The following is a 24,876-nucleotide window of genomic DNA, read 5'->3' as shown; positions in this document are numbered from 1 at the left end:
AAGCCATCAAGCGCACACAGGATCCTGGAAGGTGTGTTTGAAAGTAGACATTTTTGTGTAAATAGAAATATGGGCATTTAACATTTTTAATTGTGCTTATGTTTCTCATTTCCTGGTAACAAGCACACGCTGCTTGTGACATGAAATAAATAAATGTTTAAAGAAGAAGAAGAAGAAGAAGAAGAAGAAGAAGAAGAAGAAGAAGAAGCAGCAGCAGCCAGAGTCCTTGTTGAAAAAAAAAAAAATGCACAACATTCATTGAGCATCCTAGCACCAGGCAGACACAGTCTCTAATCCACTCACTGCCCTTCGACAGACGAGGGAAACGAGGCTCAGAAAGGTGACATGACTGGCCCGAGATTCACAGAACTGGGTTTTGAACCTACATCTGACCAGCAGATGTGCCTGAGACCCAGGGACCCATCAGCCTCAGAATCTGGCCCGAATTATCAGGTGAAATTCAGCCGCCAGGCTCCACACGTCTGCATCGGCTTCCTAACGGACCAGGGCGGCCCCGCTCCTCCCCCGGAAGTGGCAGCGCTAAGTGGCGAGAGGCTCTCGCTCCCTCTCCTAACCCTGTGGGTGGAAACGTCCTGTCAGCACCAGAAACCGGTAGGTGGCCTGCCCGGATTCTGGTGATGCTGCTGCAATAACATACATACGGAGTCCTTGGTTTGTGGCGGGCACTGAGCCAAGCCCTTTACACACGTTTCTCATGTTCCCACCATCATGCTAAGGCGCAGGTGTGATCGTTACGATGCCCCATTTCCAGGTGGGAAGACGGAGGCTCAGAGAGGTTCAGAGTGAGCAGGTGGTTACATCTGCACCCAGGTCTAGAGGGCTCTAGAGTGGACGCCAGTAATTTCTAGAACTTGCTCCTGCAGCTCTTTTTCCCGATCCCCTACCCGCACCTCCTCCCTCCAGCCACCCCCCAATCTCCACAAGAGCATCCCTGCTGAGTTTAGGACATAAAATCCATGTCTCCTCTTGGATTTCCTTCTGTCCCTGAGCCCTCCTCCCGGCCAGGTGACTCCTCACAGCCAGCCCCTGGGGAGGCAGGTACAATTATAGATTTTTGAGAAGGACATGATTGTGTTCTCCAGCCCCAGGGCCCTAGCAGGGCTGGGCTTGCTGAGAAGACAATTAAAACCACTGTCGCAAATTAGGGTTCTGCAGGAAAAGGAGGAAGAGGCTTGATTGTATGCAACATCTTCCTTCCTGCTTTTACAGAGAGGGAAGGAGATAGAGAGTTAGAAACATCTATGAGAAATCAGCTGCTTCCTGCACGCCCCCCCCCCCCACTCGGGATGTGCCCACAACCAAGGTACATGCCCTTGACTGGAATCGAACCCGGGCCCCTTCAGTCCGCAGGCAGATGCTCTATCCACTGAGCCAAGCCACTTAGGGCTTCCTTTCTGCTTTTAATGGGGGTGGGAGGTATTAACCCCCCCCCCCCCCAGTTATCAGGGCATCACCTGCAGGAAAGAGCTCGTGGCCCTAGCGCAGCCCCTCAGTTGGGCTTCTGGAAAGGCAGGGGTGACCTGGGAGAGCTCACCCGCCCTTCTTCCAAACCTCCTGGACCCTAGGATACCCAGGGCTTTGCCTTCAGGTCTGGGTTCAAGTCTTGTTTCCTCTACCCCCTAGCTGTGTGACCAGACAAGCCTGTCTACCTCTCTGAGCCTCAGATTCTTTATCACATAAAGGAGAGAATGAGGGGACACAGGGAAGATTACACAAGGCAACACACGCCCCATGCACATAGCAGGTGCTCAAGAAACAACACTGCTTTCTCTCACCTCCTAGCTCAAAATTCTCTCCCAAGAAAGATTTCAACGATGCCTCTCTGTAGCCTCATTAGGTTATGCAGTGGTCACAGCATCTGTATTTCATTCACACCCGGGCCCCACGGCCTCTCATCCCTCTGCTTCCTCATGTCTCCCCCAGGCAACCAGCGGGACTCACTAAGCCCCAAAGGGGTTTGTCCGACAAAGGCAGTCCCAGCTTTTGCCCCAGCTCCCTCTGTCTCTGAGTTCAGATTCCTCTGGTTCAGCCTCAAATCTCCTTTCCCTCTGCACAGTCTTCCCTGCTGTTCCCACCTTCAAAGTTCTGGTGTGAGGCTGCTTCCTCCAGGAAGCCCGCAGGAGCTAGACCCCTGCCCACCCATCTGCCTCTGCCAGAGTGAGAGCAGGGGGCTAGTGGCGGAGTGGGAGGTGAGAGAGGCAAAGGGAAGCGAGCAGAGAGAACCAGTGTGGCCCTGGGGCCCTTGGTTACCGCCGCCCAGGCCCTCCTTGGTGTCCCCGGAGTCTCCGGGTCCTCCCCTCCCTGCCCCACTAGGAAGTGTTAGAGGACGAGACTGAGTGTCTGTCTCTCCCCGTCCCCTGGGAGCTTCCCCAGGACAGGGCCCCTGCACTGCCCAGCATGGAGCAGGCACGTAGGAGGTGCTACTAAGCATTTGTTAAAGAAAGAAAGAAAGAACCCGGCTGCATGGCTCAGTGGTTGAGCGTCGACCTATGAACCAGGAGGTCATGGTTCGATTCCCCGTCAGGCACATGCCCCAATGTGAGGCATGCAGAAGGCAGACGATCAATGATTCTCTCTCATCATTGATGTTCCTATCTCTCCCTCTCTCTTCCTCTCTGAAATAAATAATAATTTAAAAAAAAATTTACAAAGAAAGAAAGGTCAGACAGAAACCCAGAGAACTTACGTTAGAGACTGTAAGAGAAAGAAAACAAAAAAGATAGACATCATTCATTCACACAGTGGTTCATTCACGCAACATTTACTGGGCACCTACTGTTTGCCAGACTAATTTTCGGGGAGACTGCACTCATACGAGGAGGGACGGGGACAGACATGTGGGCACAGGCAACCCGGGAGGCCCTGATGAGGCCCCAGCAGGACAGCCCCTCCTCGCCCTCCCCCCTTGTGGCCCTCATGACCACTGGTGCCCACGCTGGCCTGGCCCAGCCAAACTGATAGGCCAGCTGGCAGCTCCCCAGAGGGCCCGTAAAGCTGTCATGCGAAGTGCAACCACGAACGAAACGGGAATGAACAAATGGCGGCCATGCAGGAAGGGCCGTGGCTGCTGTACTGGCGGCTCCCCACCCGGTCGGACCTTGAGGTCCACGGACCAGCCCCATCAACCCTGCGGGTCATCCTTCTGGGCAGAGGCCAGAAAGCTGATGTGCCTGATCCCACAAAACCCTCACAGCAATCCTCGGAGCAGGGGTCACTGTCCCGTTACTACAGGTGGAGAAACGGAGGCTCAGAGGACCTGGGGCCGGCGTGGCCAGTCCCCCGCCCGGCTCAGAAGGAAGGAAACCCGCCTCTGTGTGGACACCGCACCCAGGACCCACGCCATCCTCCCAAAGACCTCAGGAGGTGGCTCTACTTTTAAAAATGTGTTTGATCGATTTTTTAAGAGAAAGGAAGGGAGAGGGAGGGAGAGAGAGAAACATCGATGTGAGAGGGAAACATCGATCCATTGCCTCCTTCCCACACCCCAAACGGCATGAGACGACACTCAAGCCACTGGGCCACACCAGCCAGGGCCAGTGGTCCTCTTCATTTTTATTTTATTTTATTTTTAAATATATTTTATTGATTTTTTTTTTTTTTTTTTTTTTTTTTTGTTCAGAGAGGAAGAGAAAGGGATAGAGAGTTAGAAGCATAAATGAGAGAGAATCATCCCACCCTACTGGGGATATGCCCGCAACCATGGTACATGCCCTTGACCAGAATTGAACCTGGGATCTTTCAGTCCGCAGGCTGATGCTCTATCCACTGAGCCAAACCGGTTTCGGCAAGTGGTCCTCTTCATGGTCAGCCCCATTTCACAGGAGGACCAAGACTCAGAGAGGCTGTGTTGGTGCCTGACGCCACACAGCACGAAGGAACAAAGTCAGATTTCAACCCCAAGGTGGACCACAAAGTTTCCCAGCCAAAACCTGAGTCCTCTTGAAGCTCCTGCCCCCCCTTCAACAGTAAAGAGTGTGACTCTGTGGGGGCCATTTTCCAGAGAGCCAGCCTGCCTGCTCTGTGTCAGGCACAGCTGGGTGCTGGGCTGGAAGCGTGTGTGGCCACCTTAACTCCCAGGGGGAGGCAGGATAGGGGGAAGGGCCACAGAGGGGTGTCCAATGACACCCAGCTCATCAGAAATCTCACTGCACCCCTGAAATCAGGCGATGTAAATGTCCATTAGGGAAGAACCTAGATAAGCTGATGGAAAAGCCCCCAGGGACTGAGAAGGCAGGCCACAGCCACAGCCACAGCGAGCCCCACCCCCTCTCCCCAGGGATGGGTGCAGAGTGACTGCCCTCCCCTCGATGGGCCAGGGGAGGCCCTGAGCTTCTCTTTGTTCCCTCCCGGGCCCTGGCAGGCTGCCTGCAGCAAGAGGAGTCGAGGTTGTGCCTGGATGAAAGGTTGTTTCATCTGGGAGTGGACACATTTCCTCTTCTCCGGGAGCGGAGAGGGAGGCATTGTGTACAAAAGCCTGCAGAGCTGCGGTGCTGAGTGGAGATACGCTGGTCTCGGCATGCAGCAGAAGCTCGGGAATGGCCCCCCACAGGACCAGCTCCATGCTGCTGGGCTTCCAAAAGGCTCAGACCAGGCCCTGCCCCTCTAGGAGCCCACAGCCCCCCGGAGACACACGCCAGTGACTGCTGTGTGGACAGCGAATGGCTGGGACTGAATCCAGATCCCCAGTTGTCCAGGGTGTGCACCAGTCACACAGCCACGCAGGCGCCGGTGCTAGGAGGGGCCAGGCCAACCCGTGTGTGCCTGGAGGGTCAGGGAAGGCTTCTTGGAGGAGGGGGCACGCTTGAACTTGAGTGGGGTTTGAACAACCCGGAGGAAACTCAGAACAGGAAAGGACATACCAGAGAGAGGGCTTCCCAAGTTGGACCTTTCGGGGCCACCCCCACAGTCTCTGCAGAATCCCCGTACCACCTGCACTGTCATCCACTTGATGTTTATTTTCAAAGCCTCTTTCCCTTTTTACTTAAAAAAAAAAAATTTCAGCTTAAAAGGAGACTTTTATTACTGCCATAAACAGAAAATCAGCATCACTTGCCATAAATAGAGGGTAAGTGTAAAAATAAACACTATGAAAACCGAACGACGTTTGTAAATTCCAGGCAGGAAAGGTGGTTTATTGGAGGCTGCCAGCCTCCGTCTCCAGGTTCTCTCATTAGCAAGGGAGCCGGGCGAGAGCGAGGTGTCAAACACGGAGCAGAGCCGTTCTTCTCGGAGAAGGGGTTTGGAGGCAGGTCCTGCTGGAGGCGGACGCCAGCGGGCAGCCACCTCGGCCACCACCCCCTCCACCACGGGCTCTGGCTTCCTGGGCCACTGGGTAGCCTTCCCAGCCGCTCACCTACCAGGATCCCACCGAGCCTTCCCGTCTGGCTGACGGCGCCGCACCCTTCTGACTCCCCACAGGGCTCCCCGAGCCTCCGCGCGGTGAGGACGGTGAGGACGGTGAGGACGGTGAGGACGGTGAGGACGGTGAGGATGGTGAGGACGGTGAGGACGGTGAGGACGGTGAGGACGGTGAGGACGGTGAGGACGGTGAGGACGGTGAGGATGGTGAGGACGGTGAGGATGGTGAGGATGGTGAGGACGGTGAGGATGGTGAGGACGGTGAGGACGGTGAGGATGGTGAGGACGGTGAGGACGGTGAGGATGGTGAGGATGGTGAGGACGGTGAGGACGGTGAGGACGGTGAGGACGGTGAGGACGGTGAGGATGGTGAGGATGGTGAGGATGGTGAGGACGGTGAGGGTGGTGAGGACGGTGAGGATGGTGAGGACGGTGAGGATGGTGAGGATGGTGAGGATGGTGAGGACGGTGAGGACGGTGAGGACGGTGAGGATGGTGAGGATGGTGAGGACGGTGAGGACGGTGAGGACGGTGAGGATGGTGAGGACGGTGAGGACGGTGAGGACGGTGAGGACGGTGAGGACGGTGAGGATGGTGAGGACGGTGAGGACGGTGAGGACGGTGAGGATGGTGAGGACGGTGAGGACGGTGAGGACGGTGAGGACGGTGAGGACGGTGAGGATGGTGAGGACGGTGAGGATGGTGAGGATGGTGAGGATGGTGAGGACGGTGAGGATGGTGAGGACGGTGAGGACGGTGAGGATGGTGAGGACGGTGAGGACGGTGAGGACGGTGAGGATGGTGAGGACGGTGAGGATGGTGAGGATGGTGAGGACGGTGAGGACTGTGAGGATGGTGAGGACGGTGAGGATGGTGAGGATGGTGAGGATGGTGAGGATGGTGAGGATGGTGAGGACGGTGAGGACGGTGAGGACGGTGAGGACGGTGAGGATGGTGAGGATGGTGAGGACGGTGAGGACGGTGAGGACGGTGAGGATGGTGAGGATGGTGAGGACGGTGAGGACGGTGAGGACGGTGAGGATGGTGAGGACGGTGAGGACGGTGAGGACGGTGAGGACGGTGAGGACGGTGAGGACGGTGAGGACGGTGAGGACGGTGAGGACGGTGAGGACGGTGAGGACGGTGAGGACGGTGAGGACGGTGAGGACGGTGAGGACGGAGAGGATGGTGAGGATGGTGAGGATGGTGAGGATGGTGAGGACGGTGAGGACGGTGAGGATGGTGAGGACGGTGAGGACGGTGAGGATGGTGAGGATGGTGAGGACGGTGAGGACGGTGAGGACGGTGAGGACGGTGAGGATGGTGAGGATGGTGAGGACGGTGAGGACGGTGAGGATGGTGAGGATGGTGAGGACGGTGAGGATGGTGAGGATGGTGAGGATGGTGAGGACTAACATGCTAGGAGCCAGGAGGTCCGAGTGTGTGCTCGCAGGATGAAGGAACAAAGCAATGAACGGAGGACGCCCTTACGGCACTTCCCGAGGCATTGATTTCCCTCCCCCGAACGGGGAAAGAACATTATTTTCGTCTTAAAACAAACATGAATATATTACGGAACACAGTACAGACTTTATGAATTCTAAATGAGATAGGAGACATCAAAGAAGCGCTGGCCCTGGTGGGAGCTGTTTACTCTTCTACATGGGGCCCAACCTTCTCCCCCCACCTCCCAATCGGGACCCCCTGACCCACACAGCCCGAGGGTCCTCAGACCATGCCCGGTGCACGGGAGTGCTGCTGTGTGGGCTTCAGGGGGAGGACCAGGAGGAAGGAGAGGGAGCGGGGAGGGTGGAGCCCAGGGTTTCCAGGCGAGGACGCCAGGGGCAGCTCGCCCTGACTTGCTGTGTGGCTTCGTGTCAGTGGCTGCACTTCTCTGAGCTTTGGGTCCCATGTGTGGCGTGGCTTAAAGGCTGATGTGGAGGAGGACGTAAACTAATACACGCGAGGAGCCTGTTTCAGGGTTCGGGGCCCAGTGGCGCCTCAGAACCACTGCTGAGGTCTAGGCACACACACAGGCACCGTCACTCCAGGGGAGGGGCCCCTGCTCAGCCCAATAACAACTAAAACAGCTGACATGTTTGAGCATCTGCTGTGCACTAAGTACAGTACCTGGTGATGCTGTGTCTCAATTTCCTCATCTGGTTATCAAAATGGGGATAATGATAACTACTCCAAAGGTTGCTGTAAGGATTAAATGTGTTAAGATATATGAAGTGGACTGCCGGGCACAGACTGTATGCTATAGAGGTGTTTCCTTAGTTAATTAGTTTCAATTTAAATGAAATACACATAACATAAAATTAACCATCTTAAAGTCACAAATCAGTGGCATTTAGTGCATTCGCAGTATTGTGTAACCATCCCCTCCATCTTGCCCAAAACATTTCATCCCGCCCACCCCCCTCCCTGGCCCCATTAAGCAGTCACTCCCCAGCCCTCCTGTGGCTGTGGCGTTGCCTGTGCTGGATAGTTCACATAAATGGACTCATAAAGTCTATGGTCTTTCGGGATTGGCTTTTTTCCCTTAGCATAATGCTTCTGAGGCTCATCCACATTGTAGCACATACTATCATATTTCATTCCTTTTTATAGAATTGTTTCCTGAACAAAATAAAATCTCTCACCGAATCCCCCCCCCCAAAAAAAAAAAAAAACCTGGAAAGGAGCCACTATCCTCCTGCTCCTTACAGGTGGGGAAACTGAGACACAGAGAGGGAGGGGACTGGCCAGGGTGCCCTGCCAGGCGGCCCTGACACAGCCAGGAGGGCAGCGCTGGCACCGGGGGCTGGGGGCAGGGTGCCTCCCAAGGCCACGGGCACATATGGAGGGAGACGGCAGTGGAACTGCAAATCTGGGAAGATCGGAGGAGAGTGAAACTATCCTGGCACTTGCAGGCGTGTGGGAGTGGAGCAGGTTTCCCCCGTGGAATTCCCGCCTCCGCTTCCCACACGTCTGAGCTACAGGGAGGAAAAGGGTTTGGGAGGGAGAGAGGCAAGTGTGGGAATGTGCAGGAATCCGGGGGCGGGGGAAGGCACACAGGCCTTTCTCCTCATCCTCACCCGCACGTCCTGCCAAGCCAATGGGCGAGCCCATCGCACGGATGGCTAGTGAGGCTCAGAGAGGTGGCCTGGGGCCAGGATTGGAGCCCATGCCTGTCTGACCCCAGAGCCCAGGCATGTACGTGTCCAGGCTGCCTGCCAGAGGCAGAGAGGGGGTGAACAGAGGAAGCAAAGGAGGACGCATCAGCCACAGGGATAAGCAGGGGTCCCAGAACCCCAGAAAGGCATACCCCCCTCCCCGATCCACTGAGGAGAAAGGAAAGGGAGAGATGTGGGGAGGCACCCTGGGGACAGAGCAGAGGGGAGAGGCAGAGGTGAGGGCACCAGAAAGCCAGGTGCAGAGACCAGGAGGAGGGGAGAACTGGGGCAGATCCCAGAAGGCACCGGCAGAGGGCAGAGTGGCCATGCTGCCCTTCCCTCCCCGCCAGGCCTGGCCCGGGGGGGAGCCCCTCCCCCTCCTGCCCAGGGGTGCTTGGGAAGCCTCAAGGCTGCAGCAGTAAATATGTGGGCTCGGGCTGAGCCAGATTTGAACCCCAACTACACTTTCTCGTGGTGGGCCAATCTCTGAGCCTCAATCTGCTCCTCTGTAAAATGGGTGCAATGGGGACTCCACAGGCTCCTGCATTCCTGTGTCTGTCACAGCAGGGGGCTCCGTGGAGCCTTATCCTGGTGGTGATGGCCAGGCTGCTATTTACGCGGCCTCTCCCCTGGGAGGTCTCACTCTGGCTTCCATCCCCAAAGATCCCACCTCCCCTTCCTCACCTGGAGACTAGCCTGGCCTTTTCCAACGCAAGGACTATTCTAGAACCGGTGGAAGGCTCTGCCCCTCCTAGGGCCTTTGCACTCACTGTTTCCCCTGCCTGGGAGGGGCTTTAACAGCAGCAGCAGCAGAAGCAGAGCAGGGTGGGGCTTGGGCTCCCAGCACCTAGCTGGAGGTCAGGGACGGCTCCTGGGGTCTCCAGGGCCATAAAGAGACCAGCTGGTGCATCGCCGCAGAGCCCCTGCTCCAGCAGCCTCCCTCCCATCAGCTGACAGCCAGCCTGCCCTCCCCCTCCCCGGCCTCCGCCTGCCTGGGACCATTAGTGCTGCTTCGTTTTGAGCGCTATTTCCACTGCCATGCGCTCTGGCCGCCGGCCTCCATTAGGGACCCTTTCTCTGGCCGATGACAGCCAGCAAACAGCTCCCCAGCGAGCTGGCCGTAATTGCTGCCGCCTCTGAGGCTGGAAATGATTTTTTTAAAACCTCACAAAGCAAAACAGACACTCTGCCCCCTGCTCTTGCCTTCCCTGCCCTCCACGGGGAACCAAGCCTGCGGGTTCTAAGAAAGGGGGGGGGGGTCAATTAAGACCCCCCAACTCCAAGAGACACCCTTCACATGCCATGGCTGAGAGGAAACAGTTTAGGCTTTGCCTCTTTGCTCTGAACGAGGTGTGGGGCCCCTGGCCCGCTGTACCTCTCTGGGCCTCAGTTTCCCCTCTGCAAGATGGGTCTGTGGCTGGACGCCTGGGGTGCCTCCAGGGGCGGTCACGATGAGGCTCTGACAGGAGGTCACGGGCCTCTCTGAGGAGCTACATGAAGCATGAAGGAGAGAGGGAGAAGGCAGGAGAGGTCGGAAAAGAGGCTGCCAGGGGAGGAAAACGCTCTGGAAGAGGCCCTGAGGAGGAAGAAGCCGGGTGTGCTCAAGCACGAGGCAGAACACCAGTGTTCTGTACGCCCAGCACGCACACTATGCACCCACATCTCCCTCCTCCCCGGCACTGTGGCCAGCCCAGCACCCTGAGTCCACAGACCCAGCCCTTTCCCCTGGGAGCAGCTCCTCCTCTGGCAGCCACTCCAGCCTCCAAGCCCCTTACCACTCCACTACACGGCCACGCCCAGCCAAACACCAGCCACGCCTTTCCCCTCCCCACTCAGCAGTCTTCCCAGGCTTTCCCTGCCCTGGAGATCAAGACCAAGCTCTCCGGTCTGCTTTGCCAGACACATGCGGCTCTCCAAATGGAGCCCCTCCCAGACCCAGGCAGTCAGGCCAGGCTCTCAGCCCTGGAGGCCCCTGGATCCTGGCTGAGAAAGAGCCCACCTCCCCCAGGAAGTCTTCCCTGACTGCACCAGGACACGGCAACCATTCTCACTGGAAACCTACAGGGACCTCCCTTGGGATGACTCACCTTCCCATGCATTTCCTGGGCTCTCCCCTCTGGTTTTCTGTCCTCCATTGTCGCTCCCCAACACCCACCCCCTGAAGACACTCACTCACCAAGGGGTCCTCGCTGGGGAAAGTGAATGAAGCTTTGTTCCAGGGGCTGCCCCAGGTCACGTGAGAGGGAGGCCTCTGGGGGAAGGGAAGGCTCCAGGTCGACGCCTGGCCCTGCTGCACACCTGCCCTGTGCCTTGGGGCCAGTCCTGGCTCTTCTCTGGGCCTCAGTTTCCCCCCTGGTGGAATGAAGGCTGCTTCTCCTGAGGACCACAGGGGGGCTTTGGCACCTCCACAAACCCTCAGCAAAACAACGATCGGTTTTCATCAGATTGTCAGGAGGATTGTGTTCTCCAATGCAGTTAGGGACTACATGAGCTCCAGTGTCCCTTGTTGCGTCATCATTTGGTTGTTCATTCTTCTATTCACTTCATTCATTCAACTGACATTTCTTGAGTGCCTTGTCCGTGTGGAAGTCATTATGATACACAGAATATATGTATGTATAATCCGAGATGTCATCTGAAGAAGGTGTGTGTGTGTGTGTGTGTGTGTGAGAGAGAGAGAGAGAGAGTGTGTGTGTGTGAGTGTGTGTGTGCAGAGAGGCAGAGAAAGAGAGGACAGAGGTGAGAAGAGGGAGGGAAATGGGTACAGCAGACACAGAGAAAGGAACAAAGAAAGATGGAGAGAGATTTAAAGACAAAGATAGAGAGCAAAAGAGGAAGAGATAGAGACAGAGACAGAGACAGAAAGAGAGAGAGAGAGAGGGAGGCCCAGATAAAGACAGAGACAAACCATGGGAAAGAGAATGAGGGACAGCTGAGCATTTGCCACAGATGGGCACTGTCAGCCCCCCTAATTGATAGCTCTGAGGGAGGCCCCCCTCTCCCAGCTCCAGATGCTCCCAGAGCCCCTATGCTCTGTCCCAAGGGCAACAGCTTGCTGGGGGGGAGGGGAGGGTGCACACAGGGGGCAGGGCAGGGAGGCTGGCATTGTAGCAGAGGCTACTGGGCAGAGGAAACCAGCCTGGCCCGTACGCTAAAGGACCACCCAGGCGCATTCCCACCCAAACACACTCACTCCACACACTGGCTCAGACAGAAACGCCCGCCCCTCCTAGAATACCCAGGCGGGTGCCCCCAGGGTCACACGCGTGGCCCCGGGTCCCACCGCTCCCCACCCGCTGTGACTGGGCCGGACTTAGATCTAGGAGCCCGGACTCTCCGACCCCTGCTCTTTCCGCCAAACCTTCTCAGCACGTCGGCATTGTGAACCCCGAGAGGATACGACAGAGCCAGAGCGCGCTCCAGAACAAAGCTCCTGCCCACACTCCCACCTGCTTGGCAGCTGGGAGCGGACAGATGAGCGGCCGGGAGCTCCAGCTCTGAGCCCCACAAGCTGGGCTGAAGTCTAGGGTTGCCATTCAACATCTGTGTGCCCTCGGGCAGGTGGCATTGTCCCCGGGAGCCTCAGTGCCCTCCTCTGTAGAATGGGAGTGCGCTACTCATAGAGCCAGAGGGGATTACAGGAGAGGGAGGAGGGGGAGGGGGAGGCACCGAACATGCCAGATGAGCGCGGGCTGGTATTTCAGCTCCCAGACCCCCAAGGGCCACTGAGAGCCGAGAGCCAAGTACTGGGTGGAATTCTGTGCCAACACCAGCCCCACCCTCACCTGCTGATTGGAGGACAAAGGGACGGGGCTTGGAGCTTGGGCGAACTCAGCATGGTTCAGGTGGGGAAACTGAGGCCCGGGGAGGGGCAAGGACCTGCCAGCCACCCAGAAGGCGGAGTAGGGGAGGGCCGATAAAAACCCAGGGTCCATTTCCCGGCCTTCACGCTAGCACTTCACCTTGAAGTGAAGTCACAAGGGAGTCGCTGCGCCCACGCCTGCACACGGGGCGGCAAAGGGCCCCACCCGCCTCCTCCCGTGTGGGGGCCAGGCAGCCTCCGCCCACGCGGGCCTTCTCCCAGCCCCATCACCGAATGCTGTGTGGCAGGCAGAGCTTTATTAAGCTCTCACCGACTTCCGGCTTCTGCCCACTTCACCAGTTTTGGCTCCGTGGGGAAATAAAGCAGGAATCCCCTTTGCAGCATCTCCAACTAATAACTGGTGGGGTCCAGCGTGCGTGCGCTCTGTGATGAGCAGTTCACTGCTGACCACCCTCCCTGCCCGGGGCCGAGTGCCCTTCTCCCGGCTGAGCTACATCTCTGCTCCTTAGCACAATTCATGGGTATATGTTTACAGGTTTAGTTGAGCAAGTAGGGAGCGTGAGGTGGGAGGGGTGGCCTGTGGGCCGGCACATCCCCAGGCCTGTCATTCCCATCCATGACGCGCCTGTGCACCACCTGTACTCTTATGACCTTAATGTTTTCCTATAAACGAACCCACTATTTTTTAATATCCCCCATTACCGTCATTCTAAGCAATCATATCCGTGAAATCACAGCTTTAATGTGCTGGTTATCTTTTCCTAATCTACATTAAAATAGATGCATAACTATTACAACAGAAGAGGTGTGTCTGGAGTCCGCCTGAAATCGTCTCTCCGGGAGGACCCGCTCCCGCTCAGGGGCCCTGGGGGACCTGAAGAAGGGCTGGTGGAGAGGTGGGTGTCTACCCCTAGTGAGACCGCCACCCTTTTCCGGATCGGAGAGTCTCATCAGGGTCTGAGAGCGGAGGACACAGCCTGAAACCCCGTTCCCCGCCAAGCTGAGGCATCTCACACACCCCAGGGGGCTGGGCATGGTCTGCCAACCACAAGGTGGAACCAGCCTTACCCGCCCCAGAAGTCCTTGCCATGGGCAGGAGGAGGAGGAGGAAGGGTCCCAATCTTGTGATTTTTCTACTGAAACACCTGGATTCCCCATGAAATTAAAATGACGTGTATTAACTTGGAAAGAGCAAAAGTTTAAGAATTCTGACCTCAGACCCCTGCCTTGTGCTTCTTGCCATCTGTTCACTCCCTGCCACCTCCCTGTGCTGGGCATTGTAGGGGGGGCCAGGACACGAGGGACTCTTGACCGGTCCCTGCCCTGGAGCCCCCAGTCATTACAATGCGGAGGTGGGGGGGGGGCAGTGAGAGGGCCCAGATTCTGGCCCTTGTGTGCCCAGCTGGCCCCAAATTCCCTTGGAGGCTCACCCTTGCCATAATCCCATCAATAACTCCTTTGGTCCCTAAAGTTCGAAGTCATGGCCAAGCACCTGGAGGTGGGCTGGCTTCATGCAGCCACCTCGCCCCTCTTCCAACACCCACCCTCATGTGGCACTCTGTCACTGTCACAACTCCTCCCCCCTCCCCACCCCTTTGATTTTCTCAGCCTCCAGGGCAGCGATCAGGTCACTGAGGCAGCGTTTTGGTTGAGGTTTGCTGCTGCTGCTCCCCTCCGACACCCGGTGCAGAATGTGGAGGTCACCATGGTCCCTGGCCCTTCCCCTCTCCCTCCTCAACAGCACGAAAAGCACGTCCGCTGGAGCCACATTCCTGGGTTCAGATTCAGGCTCCTACACCTGCTCCCTGCATGACCTAGAGCAAGCCTTTCAACCTCCCCTCCAGGACAAGTCCTCCCCCTTAGGTTTCTTCCGGGGACCAAATGAGATGAGGCCATGTAAGGCCCTCCCATGACACCAAACATTTGCTTCCATGTATTCCCCCCGCCCCCAATTCGTACAGACTCGGGGATAAGGTGATTCCAAAGGTCAAAGACCTACCAGGACATTTCGGGGAAATGCCCTCTTGCCCGAGGCCTCAATCTTACCCGCTGTGAAAGGGGTTGAAGATGGTTCAAGGCGCCTTGCTGGCTGGGCCTGAGCTTTGGTGATTTATTCCAAAGGTTCCACCTCCTGCCCTGGCAGCTGGTTGAGAGGGACCTTTCCCACACCCCCCCTTTGTAGCAGATTTCCCCAACACCCCTGCTGTCACCATGGTGATGAGCAGAATCCCCCATCCTGCTGGCCGCCCGCAGTTCCCCTTGCCAGGGGAAAGGCCGCGGGAGCCGCTGATAGGCAAGGTGTCAAAGCCAATTGGTGTGACGGACTTGGGGAAAACCGCTTGTGAGGGCCAATTCCCCACAGGACGCCAGGAAGCCCTCAGCCCAAGGCAGAGTGTTTACGGGCATAATTGATAGAATAATCACTAACACCCAAGACAACGGCAGACACATTCTGAACATCATAACCTTCGGGAGACAGTGTTCAATTTTCTCCGTCTCCCAGCCACCAAACTAGCCAGCTGACGGACGGCGAGATACCAACAGTTCTCAAGGAACACGAGAAAGCCAGGGTCGTTTCTCAGTGCACAGGCTGTTTGCCAAACGGCCCGGTGGCTCCCACCCCTCCCCCAGCGCCCCGGTGCTCCCTCCTGGCAGCAGAGAACCTCCGGACAGCGATGCACTCAATGGACAAAGCACCTGGCCAAGTCAGGATCTTCGTCTGCACCGGGGTGCATTAATAATTGAAGGTGCTGTCCTGTGTGTGTGTGTGTGTGTGTGTGTGAGTGTGTGTGTGTGTGGGTGGGTGTGTGGCAGGGTGGGGGGCGGGGTGGGAGGATGGGTGTTAGTTGCAGTATAAGGCTCCCTGGGGCTCCTCTCAGGGTCCACATACCTACTCCAGCCTGGACCTCTCCCTCTCTTGCAAAACCAGACCAAGCCCTCAGCTCCTGGCACCCGGCAGTGTCCTGCCCGCTATTGTGGGAATACTTAAGACAGTGGCTCCCAAACTCCGGGCTGCAGGAGAATCATCTGGGAAGTTTACTAAAATGCAGGTTCCAGGGTTCCATAAACAATAATTTTGGCCAATGGGCCTGGGGAAACCCTGGGTCTGCATTTAATAAACTCTCTGGGCGATTCCAAGGCAGGGGGTCTGCAAAGATCCTCACAAAGACCCCCCCGCTGGACTCCCGCCTTGAGCAGGCTCTGGAAAGATTATGGAGAAGTACAGCCCAGCTGACTTTGTCTAACTTGCCCGTGGCCTCAGCAAGATACTGTCATTTTTCTGGTTTCTCTTGGGGGAACCCACTGCCTTGCCAGTCCTCTAGGGAGCTGGAGGGGGGAGGGGTGCTTGGTAGGGACTGTGCAGGGGAACAAGTCTCATCACATGACCTGCCAAGCCCACCTCAAGGCTGTCCTGAAGCAGGCAGGCCCAGAACGGCCGGGCACACCTTTAACCGAGGCACAGCCCTCCAGCTCTCTGCACAGACTCAGCGACCTTGGGCAAGTCACTGGTCCTCTCTGAACCTCAGGGTCCTCTTCTGTCCAGCACCAGCCTCCCGTGAATAATGTCGGCATTAGTGACTTCACACTGGCAGGATCTGGCAGCCACTAGCAGACAGTAGGTGTTTCATAAGCGTTAGTTCCCTTTCCTCCCTCCCGTACTGTGCTGATGGCAGTGAGCTAACCCTCTTTAATAAGAAAAAATCAAGATAGCTGCTATTTACTGAGCAGACATGGATGGACGGACCAGCCTCTGGAGTCCTGATGCCTCCCTAAAAGGCATAACCGTGCGTTCCCCAATTCATTCTTTATGCCTTCCAAACGCTCTCTGCGAAGTGGGCTGAAGGGAGGCCACAAGGTGGGAAGCGAGACAAATGTCCTTGAGGACCCGTCTGACCATGGGCTCTCCCTGTGACAAGCCCCGGGCCGGGCAGGCGGAAGGCATTAGCTGGGCTGCCGGGCTCAGCTCAGATCGAGCTGGAGCGGTGAGCGGCCAGCAAGCAGTCGGAGTCCGTGGGCTTCTCCCCCGGAGCCCCTGCTTGCAGCCTCCACCCCCCACCCCAGGCACAGAGACACCTTCCTAACCCGGCCACACTTCCTGAATCAGCTGAGGACACGCGCAGCCCAGGAATAATGAAACGATCAGGCTCCAATCTGCTAAACAGCAATTTCTGGGCTTTTTCAGCACACACAGCTTTTATCAAATTGGTATTCTCCTCCTGAACACAAATGGCTTATTAGACATGACCCACTTATTCACCGCGTCTCGCTATCATTAATAACAGTTTCTTTTTGTGATTAAGTGAGTGGCTCCAAGCCCTTCCTGTGGTGGCGGGCTCCCCGGCAGCCACGACTTGGTGACTTTGAACCTGGCGATGCTGGGGAAAGGCAGTCCGGCCCCCGCGGAGTTGCCTGGCCTCCTCGTTTCCTGAGAGACAAAAGGAGCCCCAAAGGGGTGACTCGCTTGCCCAGAGCCACATCGGCAGTGGGTGAGAAAAGTCCGGCTCCCCAGCAGTCTGCCGCGTCCTTTCCAGCTACAGCCCCCACCTCCCCCCTGCTCTGGGCCACATAGCTGACCTTTCCAGGGTTCAGAGGGACATTACAGCTGGTGGACAGAGCTGTGCCCCTAAGCACACCTGGCACCAGTGGTCGGTGGAAAGTGCCACACAAAAGACAAATCCCGCTCCCCTATAGGGGACCACCTCTGGACTCAGAGTGAGAGTGCCACCCAGGTCCTCCGGGTCTGGTCCTCAGATCTCTCGGAACTGCAAACTCGGGAAAGCCCTTCCTTGGAAAACCCTCCCAGAGTTAAGTTCCAACCTTGCCAAGGAAATGAGCGGAGCAATGAGCGGAAGGAGGAATTCCCAGTTTCCCTTGAATGGAGGGAATCTGACAGGGAGATGAATGTCCTGGAAAAAAGCGCTGTCTTTTCCGACAGACCCTGGGGCCAGTCCCAGCTCAGCCACTCATTCACTGTGTGACCTTGGGCAAGTCCCGTCTCCTCTCTTGGCTTCTCCGTCTGTAAATTGAGGGTCAGAATAACAGTCCTCCTATTTACTATTGCTCCAAACAGACCGGTGGAAATTAGATGAGGGATGTGAAGGGTGCATAAATGATACACAGAGCAGTCACTATCAAACCTGGTAAAGCAGGGAGGGTGCAGGGAGTCATAGCAGTCCAAAAAGAGAGACCCCAAGAAGAGCTTTGGAAGCCCCCCACACCCTCTGGAGAACCCCACTCCTGCGTCCCACCCCAGTCCAGCCAAAGCTGTCTCTCATTAGCTATCCCCACCCCCACGCCCTCACCCCTGTCCCAGAGCTTACTCTTCCCCATAAGAATAAATCACCCAGTTCTCTGCCTTTTGTGCAAACCTCCCCCCGCCCCCACCCCAGCCCTGAGCATGCAGTGCCCAGCACGGATGCTGCAGCTTCCCCCACCAGATTGGGGGCCTCTGCAGGGAAGGAATGGATGGAGGAAGGGTCTCCATTTTACCTGCGCCCTGCTGGCCCCATACCACAGCCTGCCTCGCGGGGGCCAGGGGCCCCCACAGCTGCCGCCTTAGATGATCTAACTCTGCTGCCAACTTGGATTCCTCCGGGGTAGAATGAGCTCTGACACTTGGGCAACTAGTGCTGGGAATGCTTGTTCCCCAGCTCCCGCGGCTGGAGGTGATTTCCCACATTTCAGTCCTCCGAGGCAGGGGATATGGTGAGTCGTGTGGTACCCTATAGAGGGATGGCAGGGCTTCCTGCCCACCCCCAGAGGCAGACAAAAACATCTGGTTTCCTTTTTCCTCCTCTATGCCTTTGGCTGGAAGCAGCGATCCCAACTATTCCAGTGTCTCTGAGGGGATCCCAAGCCTCGGTCCCTGGGATACACCCACCCCACAGGGGCAGATGCAGCCCAGGCTACCAGTTCTCTAGAGGCAGTCTGCCTCCCCCCTTTCCCCCCCCCCCCCAGCTTTCCTAGTGGCATAAGGGACAAGTGAAGAGAGGGAGGGGGCAAGGGCAGCTGTGGGGGTACACCCACAAAGGGGAAAGGCAGATGGGCAGGAGAGGTGGATGAGCGAAGTGTGTTCACAAGTGTGTATGTGTATTTGCCAGAATGTCTGCGGGCGGGCAGGCAAGAGTTGTGCAGAGTGTGTGCCAGCTGGCAGGGTGTGAGCCTGACAGCACAGTGCCTGATGTGTGTGTGTGTAGTGGGCATAAGTGTGAGTGCTTCTGAGTGAGGAGGGGAACTGAAAAGGTGTCTGGAGATGTGCGAGGGTAGGTGCTGTGAGTGTGAGAAAGCAGTGAGTGTGGCTCTGAGCGTGCCCGTGGCGGGGCATCGTGGAGATCGTGGAGGTGTGTGTATCAGCGAGAGTGGGTGTGGGGTGGGGGGAGGAAGGGGCTCTCCGTGGGAGCCGGATCCCGGGTGCGCACGGGGTGCCCCCTGCTCTGCAGGAATAGCCGGGAGTGCGGAAGTGGCGGGGGGGGGGGGGGGGGGGGGGGGCAGGTCGGTGGACCCGGCAGAGGGCGCCTGGGACTCCCGCCACTGGCCAGCGCAGGTTCGAGCCCGGGGAGCGCCAAGTTGGAGCGCGCAGCCAGGGTGGGGTTCGGTGGGGGAAGTCCGCGGGGGCGGCGGCGAACTCACCGTGGCCGGAGACGTGGTTGTCCCAGGGCGCGTGGCCGGCGGGCCGCGTGGCGCCGCCGAGTTGCAGGAAAAGTGCCAGGTAGTGGAGGGCGCCCAGCGCCACCGCGAGCGGGGCTCCCATGGTGCGCGCTCGGGCCAGGGGCGCCGCCGCCTCCTCACATCGGGGCTCCGGAGACCGCAGACCCAGCGCCCGCCGTCCCCTGCCGGGTGCGGCCTGGCTGCCCGGCTGCGACCTCTGCCCCTCTCCCGCTGAACCCGACCCGACCCGGCTCCAGCCCTCGCCCGGCCCCGGCCCAGCCCCAGCTGCCGGCAGCGAGAGCACGCCCAGCCGGCTGCCTCCGACTGCGGGACTCTTCCCTTCCGCGGAAGGCCACCGTGCGCTGCTCGCCGCCGCACCCCCTCCTTCCCACTCCTCCCTCCCGCCCCGAGGAGGCAGGCGGCGGCGGAGGGATCTGCGGCTTGATTTATCATCAAAGTTTTGCCCAGGCTGGGATTTTTAAAGCGGTACCCTCAACTTTCCCCGCCCCAGAGCACAGGTAGGGGGCGGGATGGGGCGGAGGAAGGCACCCCAGGGACCCGGTTCCCTCAAAACATAAAACCGGATCCCCGATTCTGGCTTCAGAAGCAGAAATAACTATCCAGCGGGATGAGAAAGGAAACCAATCCACCTGCCGCCAGACCCAAAGCGCAGAGGGACTCCACAACTTTGCTAGCAGGACGGTGCCGGGTGGTGGTGGTAGGGGGGTGGGGGTTGGGAGGTCGGGGGCAGGTCGGGGTGGAGGTGACAGCGAGGAAGGGTAGAAATCAGGGCCAGAGCCCAAGAGACCTGGGGATAGTCCTGCCGCAGCCTTTGGAATCGTGTGTGATCATGTCCTGGTGTCCACCCCTGTCTGAATCTCTTGGTCTTCCTCTGAGAAATGGAAATAATAGCTAGAGGTCGTTGGTGAGGATTTATGAAAACGTGTGTCTAAAGCACTTAGCATAATGCCACCGCCATGGCAAGAGCTCAATATTTATTATTGTTGTTGTTCCCCTCTCTGGAACTCAGTTTTCCTGTCTGTAGAATGGGAGTGAGGTAGGCCAGCTGCTGCGGCTCCTTCTAGTGGATCGGATCACTCCCTTCTGGACTCCAGAGCACCCTTCTTAGAACGACTGGCCTAATGGAATAATAGGGCAGGGAGAGGGGATAACTAGCGAAACCACTCTCATTAAACAAGAGCAGGAATCCAACTAGATCCTCTCATCCCTTCCCTGGCCGGTTTACTGGGGCTGTTGGGAGAGACTTTCAGTACAGACACACGGGTGGACTCACGGCCCCATCTAAAAGATGAGGAAGCACATTAAATTAGAGAAGTGTCTTCTCCGAGATCCTATGGTGAGTCTGGGGCGAGGTAGGTCCCTCCTTCACTCTCATCCTTGGTCCATTTCCTGGCCGCTCTGCTGAGGGGTCAGCACTACGGAGGAGGACAGCGCCAACCCAGCAACCAGCCTTTAGGCCTCGCGGACTGAACTGCGCCTCCGCCGGCTCTTAGATGCGAGAATTCAGCACCGTGGACAGAGCTATCGATGTCCCCAGGAGCCCTCGCGGAGTTCAGCACCGCGGACGCCCCGCTCTCCCTTCCAGATCACAGGCGTATCCTGTGGATAGCATTGTAGACAGCGCCCCAAGTTTGAGAATGGGGTTAGAGCCCTGGGGACTGCTCCCCAACGCTCTGTCTTTACTCTGTCCTCTCACTCTCCTAATATTATGGCGGGCAGACACCCGATGGGGCCTGTGGCCGCCAGCAAATATCCATTTCATTCAAAATTAGCCAGTCTCCTGAAGTGTCGAGCACTTACAAGTAATGTTTCAACACAACTGACAGCCCCTATAGGACCAGCGGCGCCGCTCTGTTTCAGCACCACAGACAGGTCCTGGCCCGTTTAACCAGCTTCTGGGGCCCGCATTCACCAGAGGAAATGGTCGGTTTTGTTGTTGTTTGTTTTTCCGAATTGATTTACTAATCGCTTCCTTCCCACACAGAATTGTCATGGATTCTACAAAAGGTTTTTTTTTTCATTTATTAATTCATTTGAGCCCGGCTCCCAATGAAAAGGACTCCACCGCCCCCATTATAAAGATGAAGAAACTAAGAATCTTGAAGATCACGTAGCAGTGCGAGACTGATACCTAGGACTCTTTTAGTTCCTGCCTGAGAAGGAGAATGTGGTGGCAAAACTGGCGCTCAGGGCATTCTTCTCACAAACCACAGATTGGGAGTGAGGGGGTGGTGTCAAGAAAGAAGACAGGAAGAGAGAGGAGATTAGAAAAGAGAAGAGAAAACAAGTGATTGCCTGGGGGCCGCAGCGGAAGGAGGCCCGGGAACACACTGCTGCTCGGCCAGGAACCCACTTGCTGACCTTCAGTAGTCCTTCTCCTCATAGTCTGGGACAGGGCTGAACCCAGTAACCTCTAAGATTCCTTCAAGGACAGACCTCCAGGGATTTTATGACTTTGAAAAGGCTTGTGCTGTAATGGCTTGGCTCAAGCCCCTCCAATGACCTTGTTTCTTTGAGAAATCCTGGCTTCTTTAGTTTGCATCAAGGTTCCAGCCTCACCTCCTGCATATACCTATGCTCCAGGCACAATTCCCTCCATGTTCCCTTCCTGAACATGCCCTAACTTCAGCATGTCCTTACCCTTCCTAGTGTTTCCCCTCTGCTTGCATGCATGCCTTCTCTCCTATCTAGCCGAGTCCCCGTTGGTCATGGTCCAGTCTGAGTCTTTCACAGAAAGTAATGCCTGCTGCCTTCTCCGAGTCTCTGAGCCTCTACTGGCCCATCACTGTGTACCCAGCACTATGCTGAGAACTTCAGAACATCCAGGTCATCTAGAGTAGAACAGTGTGATTATAAGTGTGGACTCTAGTTTTTGTTTTGTTTTGTTTTTAAAAAAATATATTTTATTGATTTTTAACAGAGAGGAAGGGAAAGGGATAGAGAGCTAGAAATGTCGATGAGAGAGAAACATCGGCCAGCTGCCTCCTGCACACCGCCCGCCTGGGATGTGCCCGCAACCAATGTACATGCCCTTGACCGGAATCGAACCCGGGACCCTTCAGTCCGCAGACCGACGCTCTACCACTGAGCCAAACCGGCTTTGGCTGGACTCTAGTTTTAAAGCCTGCCACATGCTAGCCATGTGACCTTAGACAAATTACTTAACCTTTCCGTGCCTGAGCTTCTCATCTGTAAAACTGAGGTAATAATGCCTCTGTCACATGATTATTGTGAATTAAAATGACTTGCTACATGGAAAGGTTTTAGAACAGCCTGACACATAGAAAATCCATGATACATGTTGGCTATTATTATTAATAGAAAAGGAAACATGCTCAGAGAGGTTAAGAATCTTGTCTAATGTCACACAGGTGTAGAGCCATAATATGTTTGATTGCAGGGCCCATGCTCTTTGGCCTAATACCTAAGCACGTCTAATTCCATGTACCCTCTTTGCAGCTTAGGAAATTAAGACCCAGAGAGGATGAGTGAATTCCTCAGAGTTACACAGCCAACCACAACAAAACTAGATCCAAGTCCTCCGTCTCCCAGTTCACAGCTCCCCCGCTGTACCATTCTGTCCCATTTGCATTTCCTACAGCACCTAAATTGCTCTTCACAGTTTATAGATCACATGCACATCCACGATCCAGCACAGGCTGCACAACGAGGTGGGGCAGAGGCTGGATGTGACAGGATGCATCGTCGGCCCGTATTCCTCCCCTGTGTCCTCCTGTCTCTTTTCTGCTTCACTGATCCGAGTGCCAACTGCAGGCACTGTGTGCGGAAGCGGGGAGCCTAGTGAAGGCTGGTGGTAAACACAGACTTTCCTGGAAAATGTCTCTGGGAATTCACCAGGGTGGGTGACTCCTGTCACTCATCTCACTCGGGGAACGCTCCAGGGGATAGTAAGCTTCCCATCCCTGGAGGCAGTCAAACAAGCATCCCGTGGTCTGGCGGAGACCAGGAGGCAAATATCACGGCTGTTTCCATTACCCAGATGAAGCTCAGAAGGTGAACATCATGCCAAGCATTTCTGTCGGGAATGATGATCTTTTAAAAGTTCCCCCTAAGCAGGGGCTCTCGCACTGTGTCCCCTCCTCGGACCCACGCTCCCTGGTGAGCCCGCACCCTCCCCTGACTCAGGGAGGCCACCCTCCCTTCCCTCCTTGAGAGGTGTCACTTGAGCGCCACGGCTCTGTCAGTGGTAACAGCCGTAAGATTTGTCCTTTTAATCCAGAATCAATAGCAAATTTCATTTAAAAATAAATTAAACCAGGCATTGAAAATCATTCACCGTGTGGGCCAGCACCCTATATAGTGCCGTCTAAATGGCTTCCTTTTGCTCATCTATCAATGCCAAGATGGGGGAAATACCTAAGCTGCCTGATTCATGGAGAAACTACTTAAATGTATCAGCCCCTTAACAATGAGCAATGTGAGCCCGGAGTTGCACCTTTTAACACACCAATAACATGTGGAGCACGGCTTCATAGGAGCTTATCAGAGACCTCTCGGTCACTGGCTTCGAGGGAACCCATTTGTAAGGGGGAACAATGGCCTCAGTATGTAGCTGCCTAATTTCCAGAATGTATTACTGAGCTCAGAGGAGCAATGGAATCCTATTAAACTCTTATCTGCCACGGGAGGGCTGAAACCAGCAGGGGAAGCCCAACGTGGCATAGACATGCCCAGAAAACACCAGGGCTGACCCCGGGAGGCGGGGCAACAGGCCCAGAGCGGGTAGGCAGGCGGGGCCCCAGGTGTGTGAGAATATGTGCATTAATAGGGCTCCGGTTTCCGGCGATTACCTTTACATCAGTGAATAAAACTTGGCAATAAAACATCGGAGCTGCGTCTCAGACAGCCTGGTGTATTTCACTCATTATAACAGGAGGCAAGGAGCTTGAGGTGTTCCCATTTCTCCCCCTTTAATTACATTTCCTAAATTGCTGGCCAAGGTTTGGATAAAGGGAGAGACTTACGGCTCTGCTAATCGCCATCGTGGCTCCCGCCCCATCACTGTGGTGGCCCTGACTGTACCAGTTCCAATATTACTAACGTGAAATACTGTGGGCATTGCCTGCCGGGGCTCTGGTTTGTAAAAGGAGATGCAACCTCAGGGGAGAAATGGGCTCAGGTTCAGGAAAGAGGCTTGGGCTCTAGGACTGGCTTTGCCATCACCTCGCTGTGTGACCTTGGGCAAGTTACTTTTCCTCTTTGAGCCACACAAGCTTCCCTATTTCCCCCACATATCCATCTTGAGGCTGTTGGAATTGATTTGGGGTTGGGGTAGCCCTTGAATGTACACTGAAGTGACGAGGGGAGTGCTGAAAGGATATTAATGCTCAGGCCACACCCCAGCAATTCTGACACAATCTGTGTGGCTGAGGCCTAAGTTTTTAAAAATGTCCCCAAGTGGTCCCAGAGCACAGCTGGGGTTGAACACCACTAGTCTAGGCTCAGAACTTTGAGATGTCAGTGGACTTTAGAATCTCTAGGAGGCCAGTGGTGCCTGCAAGAGGCCAGGCCCCACCTGGGTTATCTTCCAGCCTGGCTGGGGGAATATCTGGGAAGCTGCCGGCCCTGCAGGTACCCACAGTACCGGGCGCACCTCACGCAGGCATCCACGATGGACCACAGTGTGGACTCCAACAGGGGGCGAGGACAGGGGCTCCTCCTCTTGTGTTCCTGGCATTGGCCAGCCACCTACCCCGTCTCAGGAATCTCAGGAAACCAGAGGGCAGCTCAAGAATCCGGCCTGTGACCTCCCACCGGTTTGGGACACTCCTCTCCTTTCCTCTCCTCTCAGAACGGATTTCTTTACCCACATCCCCACAAGCTGGG

General features: G+C 56.2%; 1 protein-coding gene across 2 annotated transcripts in view; it reads right to left on the bottom strand.

The window, feature by feature from the left end:
• The window catches only part of VSTM2L (V-set and transmembrane domain containing 2 like), a 36,599-nt gene extending 17,222 nt beyond the window's left edge, over positions 1-19,377 (bottom strand). The window contains exon 1 of one of the 2 annotated variants that reach the window (XM_084888959.1): positions 18,991-19,377. In XM_084888959.1, coding sequence (XP_084745085.1) covers positions 18,991-19,111 — 121 coding nt within the window. In that variant the 5' untranslated portion in view covers positions 19,112-19,377. The remainder of the gene's footprint in view (positions 1-18,990) is intronic. The other variant, XM_084888958.1, reaches the window with a different exon arrangement.
• Between the last annotated feature and the right edge of the window lie 5,499 nt (positions 19,378-24,876).

Source organism: Pipistrellus hanaki (assembly GCF_964339955.1).
Source record: "Pipistrellus hanaki genome assembly, chromosome: 6".
Taxonomy (NCBI): Eukaryota; Metazoa; Chordata; class Mammalia; order Chiroptera; family Vespertilionidae; genus Pipistrellus; species Pipistrellus hanaki.
This window is presented reverse-complemented; position numbering and strand designations above follow the sequence as displayed.